The sequence below is a fragment of the Salvelinus fontinalis genome, chromosome 27, assembly GCF_029448725.1.
Source record: "Salvelinus fontinalis isolate EN_2023a chromosome 27, ASM2944872v1, whole genome shotgun sequence".
Lineage (NCBI taxonomy): Eukaryota > Metazoa > Chordata > Actinopteri > Salmoniformes > Salmonidae > Salvelinus > Salvelinus fontinalis.
The window spans coordinates 39641496-39653995 of NC_074691.1; the positions used below are offsets into that span (position 1 = coordinate 39641496).

Genomic DNA, 12500 nt, shown 5'->3' on the forward strand with positions numbered 1-12500 from the left:
CCATCTCAGGACCCCTTTCCTTGTCCTCCTCCATCTCAGGACCCCTCTCATTGTTACCATTCCATTAGGAGGAAGGGCCTCTCATTTTAACTAGTGTCCCTCTTTCCCTATCTCTCTCTCTCTCTCTCTCTCTCTCTCGCTCTTTCTCTCCCCCTCTCTTTTCTTATCTCACCACACTCCCGCCCTCTCTCTCGCTCCTTCTCTCTCTCTCTCTCTCTGTCTCTCTCTCTCTCTCTCTCTCTCTCTCTCTCTCTCTTTCACTCTACCTTTCTCTCTCCTTCCATCTAGAGTGGCCGAACAATGCTGATTGTTATTGACTGTGGTGTCAGAGTGACCAATGACGGACAGATTAGTTCCATTAAGATCTGTCCTCCAGGAAGGAGAAGAGAAGGAGAAGAAGAAAGGAATTAGGGGCGCCTGATGATGAACAACTCAAACAGAGAGGAGAGAGAGGAGAGGAGGACTACTCAAACAGAGAGGAGAGAGAGGATAGGAGGACTACTCAAACAGAGAGGAGAGAGAGGAGAGGAGGACTACTCAAACAGAGAGGAGAGAGAGGAGAGGAGGACTGGTGTGGGCTCTGTACACAAATCAAAAGGTCTGTAATTGTATGGGCTCTGTCCCCATCTCAAAAGGTCTATAATTGTGCAAGCTCTGTCCCTGACTCAAGAGGTCTATAATTGTATGGTCTCTGTCCCTGACTCAAGAGGTCAATAATTGCATGGTCTCTGTCCCTGACTCAAGAGGTCTATAAATGTATGGGCTCTGTCCCGGACTCAAAAGGTCTTTAATTGTGTAACTATTCTCATTCCTATGATGGAAATGTTTTCCATTAAAAGAATCCGCAGTAAACATATGTACTTATGGTGAAGCCTGAACAAGTCAAGATAGATGCTGACTACATACTGTTTGTATAAAATAATGTATGTAAATAGTGGTGTACATTTTACATAATATATTTTTTTATACAAATCATCTATTGATATGTTTTTCTAAATTAGAACTTCCTCTACTCATTAACAGTCACGAACACTTCCTCTACTCAGTAACAGTCACGAACGCAGCAGGACATCCTCTAGTTATTAACAGTCACGAACGCTGCAGGACTTCCTCTACTCAGTAACAGTCACGAACACAGCAGGACTTCCTCTACTCAGTAACAGTCACGAACGCAGCAGGACTTCCTCTACTCAGTAACAGTCACGAACTCTGCAGGACTTCCTCTACTCAGTAACAGTCACAAACGCAGCAGGACTTCCTCTAGTTATTAACAGTCACGAACGCAGCAGGACTTCCTCTACTCAGTAACAGTCACGAACGCTGCAGGACTTCCTCTACTCAGTAACAGTCACGAACGCTGCAGGACTTCCTCTACTCAGTAACAGTCACGAACGCTGCAGGACTTCCTCTACTCAGTAACAGTCACGAACGCTGCAGGACTTCCTCTACTCAGTAACAGTCACGAACGCAGCAGGACTTCCTCTACTCAGTAACAGTCACGAACACAGCAGGACTCCCTCTACTCAGTAACAGTCACGACCGCAGCAGGACTTCCTCTACTCAGTAACAGTCACGAACGCAGCAGGACATCGTCTACTCAGTAACAGTCACGAACGCAGCAGGACTTCCTCTAGTCAGTAACAGTCACGAACGCAGCAGGACTTCCTCTACTCAGTAACAGTCACGAACGCAGCAGGACTTCCTCTACTCAGTAACAGTCACGAACGCTGCAGGACTTCCTCTACTCAGTAACAGTCACGAACGCTGCAGGACTTCCTCTACTCAGTAACAGTCACGAACACAGCAGGACTTCCTCTACTCAGTAACAGTCACGAACGCAGCAGGACTTCCTCTAGTCAGTAACAGTCACGAACGCAGCAGGACTTCCTCTAGTCAGTAACAGTCACGAACGCAGCAGGACTTCCTCTACTCAGTAACAGTCACGAACGCAGCAGGACATCCTCTACTCAATAACAGTCACGACCGCAGCAGGACTTCCTCTACTCAGTAACAGTCACGAACGCAGCAGGACTTCCTCTACTCAGTAACAGTCACGAACGCTGCAGGACTTCCTCTACTCAGTAACAGTCACGAACACAGCAGGACTTCCTCTACTCAGTAACAGTCACGAACGCTGCAGGACTTCCTCTACTCAGTAACAGTCACGAACACAGCAGGACTTCCTCTACTCAGTAACAGTCACGAACGCTGCAGGACTTCCTCTACTCAGTAACAGTCACGAACACAGCAGGACTTCCTCTAGTTATTAACAGTCACGAACGCAGCAGGACTTCCTCTACTCAGTAACAGTCACGAACACAGCAGGACTTCCTCTAGTTATTAACAGTCACGAACACAGCAGGACTTCCTCTAGTTATTAACAGTCACGAACGCAGCAGGACTTCCTCTAGTTATTAACAGTCACGAACGCAGCAGGACTTCCTCTACTCAGTAACAGTCACGAACACAGCAGGACTTCCTCTAGTTATTAACAGTCACGAACACAGCAGGACTTCCTCTAGTTATTAACAGTCACGAACGCAGCAGGACTTCCTCTACTCAGTAACAGTCACGAAGTGCGGATCAACTCATAAGTCGTCAATTCCCTGATATTTTCTCAGTTGAACAGATTACTGTGAGGCATTACAGACATGGCAGACACGATGCCAACAGGGCAACACACACACAGACACACACACACACACACACACACACACACACACACACACACACACACACACACACACACACACACACACACACACACACACACACACACACACACACACATACACACATACACACATACACACATATACACATATACACATACACACGCACACAGAAGGCTAACATAAACATCAACCCAGCAGATTTCAAGTGTGGGTGGCTTAATTCCCTGGGTAAACATTAGTAATCACCACCACACGGTATGACTCCCCGACCACTACTGATGACATCACTGTGAGGTAACACAGGCCACCCTGTTATCTCCTCATCTCTTCTCAGGTCACTTCCTGGTTGCCTGTAGTTGTCGGTCAAATGTCATCCAATGTTTGATTCTGCCGTTGCAATTTTTTTGTTGTTGAAAGGTGTAAAACTTGAAATGATATAAGGTCGTCTTACTTACTTGTATGTTGCTCTGGATTAGAGCGTCTGCTGACTAAGAAAAATAGAAATAAAATGACATTTAGCAGACACTTTTATCCAAAGCAACTTACAGTCCAGTGGGTGTATATCCCTGTGATACTTGAACCCATTACCCTGGCAACTCTCAAACACAAAGGACCACATAGAATCATTCAACTGATAAAGTACATAGAAACAATTGGGCCTCAACTGATAGGGAGTGAGAGAAGGGAGTGAAAGAAGGGAGTGAGAGAAGGGAGTGAGAGAGGGAGTGAGCGAGGGAGTGAGCAAGGGAGGGGAGTGAGAGAGGGAGTGAGAGAAGGGAGTGAGAGAGGGAGTGAGCGAGGGAGTGAGCAAGGGAGGGGAGTGAGAGAGGGAGTGAGAGAAGGGAGTGAGAGAGGGAGTGAGAGAGGGAGTGAGAGAGGGAGTGAGAGAAGGGAGTGAGAGAGGGAGTGAGAGATGGAGTGAGAGAAGGGAGTGAGAGAAGGGAGTGAGAGAGGGAGGGCAGTGAGAGAGGTAGGGTAGTGGTAATATACCTTGTATGGTCCTTTTGAAGAAGGCTTTGCAGGCCTCACAGGAGGCGACCCCATAGTGGTAACCTGATGCGATATCCCCACACACCAGACACAGCCTCTTCGGAATCGCATTCAACATATACTCGCACTTGATCGGTGAATCATCTGTCATGCCCACTCCGCAGTCGTCATAGCGCCGGAGACAGGCTCCGCCCCCTCCCAGCATGCCCGGGTTGAACATGGGCTGGGAGTCGAGGATGTGCGAGCGTCCGTTGAGGTTGTTTACGTTGACGTAGCCGCTGCTGGCGTCGCTATTGGCCGAGGGGCTGTGGTGACTGACGGTGTCAACCAATGAGGAGGAAGGGGAGGAGGGCTCGGTTTTGATGTAGGAGCCACAGCTGGAGGTCAGGTGACACTCCTGGAGGTCAGAGGGCATCCTGCTCAGCAACCTATAGGAGCACAGGAAATATAAGGATAAAGGTCAGCTGGAAGTCAGGTGACACTCCTGGAGGTCAGAGGGCATCCTGCTCAGCAACTTATAGGAACACAGGAAATATAAGAACAAAGGTCAGCTGGAGGTCAGGTGACGCTCCTGGAGGTCAGAGGAAAGGAGACAGCAAATGTCCACACTCAGAAAGGACAGCTCAAACAGTCAAAAGTCAGTTTCGTGTCACTGTAGGTCTCACTATCTTGATCATTCTTTGAGACAGTCCTTTTGCACAAAACTGGCAGCATTGAGAGGTACACAATCATTTCAAAAACAGTTCAAATAAAGATACATCTATCTTCTCCTTCATCTTTCTAAAGTACTGGGATTTATTTTGTGCGTTAAGAGAATGAGAATATAGCTTTTTCCTTCATAATTAGAACCAGGATGTGAACTCAATGGAAATAGAGCGAATGAAGCTAAAAACAAGCTGTGAATGGAGAGGTTTTGTTGCTCTCAGCAGAATCCAGCTTATTATGATCTGATCACAATCAATAGTCCTGGTTGGTTAAAGGATGGTGCCGAGTTACTACAAGGAGACGAGGGAACGAGGACAGCGTGTGTGTGTGTGTGTGCGTGTGTGTGTGTGTGTGTCTAAAAGTTCTTCCTCAATCTTCAGCAGAACAGAACGTTTAAATTAGCTGCATTGCTGTTACATCAACCCAGAGTCTAAGAAATATATCTATTTAAATATACAGCAAATGTACAGTACCAGTCAACAATTTGGACACACCTACTCATTCAAGGGTTTTTTCTTTATTTTTACTATTTTCTACATTGTAGAATAATAGTGAAGACATCAACGCTATGAAATAACACATATGGAATCATGTAGTAACCAAAAAAAGTGTCAAACAAATCTAAATATGTTTTATATTTGAGATTCTTCAAAGTAGCCACCCTTTGCCTCGATGACAGCTTTGACAACCTTCCTCTAAACCAACACTCCTCTAACACCAACCCTCCATTAAACCCAACCCTCCTCTAAACCCACCATTAAATCCAACCCTCCTCTCAACCCAACCCTCCTCTAAATCCAACCCTCCTCTAAATCTAACCCTTCTCTAAACCCAACCCTCCTCCAAATCCAACCCTTCTCTAAACCCAACCCTCTTCTAAATCCAACCCTCCTCTAAATCCAACCCTCATTTAAATCCAACCCTCCTCTAAACCCACCTTTAAATCCAACCTTCCTCTAAACCAACCCTCCTCTAAACCAACCCTCCTCTAAACCAACCCTCCTCTAACCCCAACCCTCCTCTAAACCCACCTTTAAATCCAACCCTCCTCTAAACCCAACCCTCCATTAAACCCAACCCTCCTCTAAACTCACCTTTAAATCCAACCCTCCTCTAAACCAACCCTCCTCTAAATCCAACCCTCCTCTAAACCCAACCCTCCTCTAAACCCTCATTTAAATCCAACCCTCCTCTAAACCCAACCCTCCTCTAAATCCAACCCTCCTCTAAATCCAACCCTCCTCTAAATCCAACCCTTCTCTAAATGCAACCCTCCTCTAAATCCAACCCTCCTCTAAATCCAACCCTCATTTAAATCCAACCCTCCTCTAAACCCTCCTCTAAACCATCGTTTAAATCCAACCCTCCTTTAAACCCAACCCTCCTCTAAATCCAACCCTCCTCTAAACCCAATCCTCCTCTAAACCCTCATTTAAATCCAACACTCCTCTAAACCCAACCCTTCTCTAAACCCAACCCTCCTCTAAATCCAACCCTCCTCTAAATCCAACCCTCCTCTAAATCCAACCCTTCTCTAAACCCAACCCTCCTCTAAATCCAACCCTCCTCTAAACCCAACCCTTCTCTAAACCCTCCTTTAAATCCAACCCTCCTCTAAACCCAACCCTCCTCTAAACCCTCATTTAAATCCAACTCTCCTCTAAACCCAACCCTCCTCTAAATCCAGCCCTTCTCTAAACCCAACCCTCCTCTAAACCCAACCCTTCTCTAAACCCAACCCTCCTCTAAATCCAGCCCTTCTCTAAACCCAACCCTCCTCTAAATCCAACCCTTCTCTAAACCCAACTCTCCTCTAAATCCAACCTTTCTCTATACCCAACCCTCTTTTAAATCCAACCCTTCTCTAAATCCAACCCTTCTCTAAACCCAACCCTCCTCTAAATCCAACCCATCTCTAAACCCAACCTTCTCTTGTTCCAGACATTCCAGAATCATTCTTAATCAGACCTGATAATTAACACACTTCCAGATAGAGAGAGATTTTGTTGGGCTGGATTCAACAGACACAGGCTGTGTGCATCCTAATTGGCACCCTATTACCTATGTAGTGCACTACATTTGACCAGGGCACATAGGGTGCCCTTTTGGATGTATAAACTGGCTGTGGTATATAAAAGATTGACCAGACTTGAGTTTTAATTCGGACTGTAATCTTCTTTCACCTGGTAGTCCGTTGTAAACTATAGCCTACTGTGTTATCTGCTGGAGAAGGTCGAGAAGTGTAAGGCAATCTAATGGTTAATATATCATTCATCATTCCCTTCCCAAACAGATAGAGGGAGGGATTCCCTATAGGATTGGTACATTGTGCCATATGTAAAAAGTAGTTCATTCCACACTTAGAACACGGCAACACTGGGGAGATCTTTTTTTTATTTTTTATGTTACATTTAATGGAAATTTCAAAACGTCCCTTCAAAATCTGTTGAAATTAAATAATGGCACGGCACACGAGATAACCGATTCTACATAGACAGAAATAGCTTTGGCTTCAGTTTCATCATTTTGTTTACCTCTCACTCCTCCGTGTAAAACTGTACAGAGTTCTTAGCTCAGGTTGGTGTTCAGTATTTATTTATTTTTATACTGATTTCCGCAGTTGCCCCCTCTCCAAACGATTCACAGCTTTTCCTCCACGTACTGTAGAAGAAAGAAGAAAACAAACAACCGGTACAAAACCGACCCGTTGAGCACAACTGGTCAGAGACAGAGAAAAAGTGAAAAAGTCACAAGGCTATTCCATTCCGGTGCCGTCTCTGTCTCCGAGGTCCGGTTTTAGGGCAGTCCCATATCGGGCGACAAACGGCCTCATCGGACAGGGTCATGTCCACCCCTAGTGAAGAGCGATGTTGACACCGTGCCCCAGAATGAACATAGCCGTACCCTTGGCTTTAAAATGTGATATGGACAAATGTGAAAGCGTCTGGATATAAAGTCATGTATCAGCAGGCAAATGTAAAAAAAAAATATAAAAGTAGTGTTGGGTGATAAAATGTCCAAGACACTCAGTTTACTACCACTGAAATAGACTTAATTCTCAGTGTGTGTGTGTGTGTGTGTGTGTTTATGAGTATGTGAATGTGTGTGTGTGTGTGTATGTGGTGTGTTTATGAGTGTGTGTGTGTGTGTCTGTGTGTGTGTGTGTGTTTATGAGTGTGTGTATGTTTATGAGTGTGCGTGTGTGTGCTTGTATGCATGGCGTGATCATCATGCATATCCCCAGCGTAAATCCACCCTCGCTCTCGCTCTATAATCCACCCTCTCTCTCTCTCTCTCTCTCTCTCTCTCTCTCTCTCTCTCTCTCTCTCTCTCTCTCTCTCTCTCTCTCTCTCTCTCTCTCTCTCTCTCTCTCGCTCTCCCTCTCTCTCTCTCTCTCTCGCTCTCTCTCTCTCTCCCTCTCCCCCCCCTCTCTCTCTCTCTCTATAAACCACCAATCGCATTTTCCTCACTGTTTGAGGGAAAACCACGCAAAACATTCACAGACTAAAAATGACTCCAAATCTCACAATCACTTTAAGTAAATTACACAACGGAGGCATCGTGTTATGATACAGCTTCTGCCACATGAAGGTCAAGGCATCCTCCATCTCCTTTTTTTGTGGGGGGGAATTTAACGGCTAAATGAGATCTTTTTGAATTCATTTGGTGTGTACTAAACAATATCCCCTATATTTCTATAATACACATGGATCAAACTGAAGAGGCCTGTTATATTGGGCATGACCCCCCCCCCCCCCCCCCCCCCAGCCTAACAATTACTTTTAAAGGGACAATCTGCAGTTCGAACAATAACAAAGCTCTCCCCCTCGCCACTGATTTTGGTAAACAGCTGAGGGATGGGGATGGTGAAATGTAACCCGTCTCAAAGTCATGGACAGAGATGTGGATACAAGGACTGACCATCCACAATATCACAATTGTAGATTTCAGGATCATTTGAGGCCGTTTACATTGTTTAGAAAGAGAGGAGAAAAACTAGGTTATATTTTGGGTTTTGATGGGGTATGACATTTAAGCTGAGTCAATTAGGCATCTATTAGTTATATTCTTCATGAATCAATGGGTATATCAGTAATTTGGAATTCAAAAGATTGATGTAGCAACTGCAGATTGTCTGTTTAAATCGAAACTTTACTATGGAGACATGAATCAATAATGAGGAATTAAACACTATGGAGAAATTAAACATCATGGTAACATTATTCACTATGGAAACATTAATCACTATGGAAACATTAATCACTATGGAAACATTCATCACTATGGAAACATTAATCACTATGGAAACATTAAACACTATGGAAACATTAATCACTATGGAAACATTAAACACTATGGAAACATTAATCACTATGGAAACATTAAATACTATGGAAACATGAATCACTATGGAAACATTCACCACTATGGAAACAATCACTATTGAGCCAAAAACAATATGGATACATTAATCACTATGTAAACATTAATCACTATGGAAATATGAAACACTATGGAAACAATCACTATGGAAACATTAATCACTATGGAAACATTCAACACTATGGAAACATTAAACACTATCGAGGCATTAATCACTATGGAGATATTAATCACTATGGAAACATCAAACACTATGGAAACATTAAACACTATGGAGACATTCATCACTATGGAAACATTAATCACTATGGAAACATGAATCACTATGGAAACATTAATCACTATGGAAACATTAAATACTATGGAAACATTAATCGCTATGGAAACATTAATCGCTATGGAAACAATCACTATTGAGACATAAACCACTATGGAGACATTGATCACCATGGAGACATTAATCACTATGGAAACAATCACTATGGAGACATTAAACACTATGGAGACATTAAACACTACAAAGACATTCATCACTATGGAGACAATAATTACCATGGAGACATTCATCACTTTGGAGAAATTAATCACTCCTGCTTTTCCTATATGTATTGTATATTATGTGTTTATGCATTATGTACTTCATCCTTTAAGCACCTGACTAAGTGACTTCCCCCTGGTGGGGTAAGTAAGTTGTTCAAACTGTTTTGCTAATGAGAGAGGAAGAGTTAACATCCCACATATTCCACTACACTACGTATTCATCCACAATACGTCTTATTGTTAAGGGCTAAGCTCGTTGAACAATGCATGTCACAAAGCTGAACACACACACACACACACACACACACTGGAACACACACACACACACACACACACACACTGGAACACACACACACACACCGGAAAGCACGCGCGTGCACACACATTGAAACACACACACAAAGGGAAACACACATTGAAACACACACTGACACACACTGACACGATGACACGGTGACACGATGACACGGTGACACGATGACACGATGGCACGATGACACGATGACCCGATGACAAGGTGACACGATGACACAGTGACACGATGACACGGTGACACGATGACACGGTGACACGATAACACGATGACACGATGACACGATGACACGATGACACGATGACACGATGACACGATGACACGATAACACGATGACACGATGACACGATGACACGATGACACGGTGACACGGTGACATGGTGACACGATGACACGATGACATGGTGACACGATGACACGATGACACGATGTCACAATGACACGATGACACGATGACACGATGGCACGATGACACGATGACACGATGACACGATGACACGATGACACGGTGACACGATAACACGATGACACGATGACATGGTGACACGATGGCACGATGACACGATGTCACGGTGACACGATGACACGATGACACGATGGCACGATGACACGATGACACGATAACACGATGACACGATGACACGGTGACACGATGACATGGTGACATGGTGACATGGTGACACGATGACACGATGACACGATGACACGATGACACGATAACACGATGACACGATGACATGGTGACACGATGACACGATGACACGATGTCACGGTGACACGATAACACGATGACACGATGACATGGTGACACGATGGCACGATGACACGATGTCACGGTGACACGATGACACGATGACATGGTGACATGGTGACACGATGACATGGTGACATGGTACGGTGGAAGTGTATAGAACATTACATTTTTAGCTTAATTAGGTTAAAGTTTTTCACTGTATAGTGGACATACTAGCCACCTGTGTCAACAACTGACATGTTTCTGAAATAAAACTCACACACACACACACTCACACACACACACACACACACACACACACACACACACACACACACACACACACACACACACACACACACACACACACACACACACACACACACACACACACACACACACACACACACACACACACACACACTCACACAGTAGTTCATAATTGTTTTGCTATGTAGCAATGTAGCTAAGTACTGGAACTACACACTACTGTTTTACCATGTAGCGGTGAAGCTAACTAGTGGAACTACACACTACTCTTTTACCATATAGCGGTGTAGCTAACTACTGGAATGACACACTACTGTTTTACCATGTAGCGGTGTAGCTAACTACTGGAACTACACCCTACTGTTTTACCGTGTAGCGGTGTAGCTAACTACTGGGACTGTATACTACTGTTTTACCATGTAGCGGTGTAGCTAACTACTGGAATGACACACTACTGTTTTACCATATAGCGGTGAAGCTAACTAGTGGAACTACACACTACTGTTTTACCATATAGCGGTGTAGCTAACTACTGGAACTACACCCTACTGTTTTACCGTGTAGCGGTGAAGCTAACTACTGGAATGACACACTACTGTTTTACCGTGTAGCTAACTACTGGAATGACACACTACTGTTTTACCGTGTAGCTAACTACTGGAACTACACGCTACTTTTCTTCCAAAACGAAAGAAAATACAGGTGAAGTAGCCAATCGTTTCCTTTATTATTATTATTATTATTATTTTTTTATCCCATTTTCTCCCCAATTTTCGTGGTATCCAATCGCTAGTAATTACTATCTTGTCTCATCGCTACAACTCCCGTACGGGCTCGGGAGAGACGAAGGTCGAAAGCCATGCGTCCTCCGAAGCACAACCCAACCAGCCGTACTGCTTCTTAACACAGCGCGCCTCCAACCCGGAAGCCAGCCGCACCAATGTGTCGGAGGAAACACCGTGGACCTGGCCCCCTTGGTTGGCGCGCACTGCGCCCGGCCCGCCACAGGAGTCGCTGGAGCGCGATGAGACAAGGATATCCCTACCGGCCAAACCCTCCCTAACCCGGACGACGCTATGCCAATTGTGCGTCGCCCCACGGACCTCCCGGTCGCGGCCGGCTGCGACAGAGCCTGGGCGCCAACCCAGAGACTCTGGTGGCGCAGTTAGCACTGCGATGCAGTGCCCTAGACCACTGCGCCACCCGGGAGGCCTCCTTTATTTTTCTTAATCTGACCTGCCTAATTCATACTTGGTGTTAACATGATGACCCTAAAGGGATCTTTTCTGACCATTTGTAGTCTATGACATTTCAGATGTACATATGATAATTTTCACAAAGTACACTGTAAAAATATATATAAATGCAATATGCAACAATTTCAAAGATTTTACTGAGTTACAGAAGAAGTCAGTTAATTTAAATAAATTAATTTCTGCCCCCTTATCTATGGATTTTACTGGGAATACAGATATGCATCTGTTGGTCACAGATACCTTTAAGACAAAGGTAGGGGCGTGGATGAGAAAACCAATCAGCATCTAGTGTGACCACCATTTGCCTCATGTAGCGAGACACATCTCACATCATGGAGTTGATCAGGCTGTTGATTGTGTGTGTGTGTGTGGGGGGGGAGGGGTGTTGTCCCGCTCCTCTTCACTGGCTGTGCAACATTTCTGGATATAGGCAGGAACTGGAACATGCTGGCACGACAATGGGCTTCAGGATCTCGCCACGGTATCTCTGTGCAGAGGTTCCGGATGTAGAGGTCCTGGGCTGGCGTGGTTAAATGTGGTCTGCGGTTGTGAGGTCGGTTAGACGAACTGCCAAATACTCTAAAACGACGTTTGAGGCGGCTTATGGTAGAGAAATGAACATTCAGTTCTCTGGC

At 44.8% G+C, this 12500-nt stretch overlaps 1 protein-coding gene across 3 annotated transcripts in view; it reads right to left on the bottom strand.

Annotated features, from left to right (window-relative positions):
• LOC129825562 (steroid hormone receptor ERR2-like) overlaps window positions 1–12500 on the bottom strand; it is a 115475-nt gene that overhangs the window by 78936 nt on the left and 24039 nt on the right. For 2 of the 3 annotated variants that reach the window (XM_055885743.1, XM_055885742.1), the window contains exons 2-3: window positions 3666–4093; window positions 3131–3163 (exon numbers count right to left, since the gene is read on the bottom strand). In XM_055885743.1, the coding sequence (XP_055741718.1) occupies window positions 3131–3163; window positions 3666–4093 (461 nt within the window). The remainder of the gene's footprint in view (window positions 1–3130; window positions 3164–3665; window positions 4094–12500) is intronic. The other variant, XM_055885744.1, reaches the window with a different exon arrangement.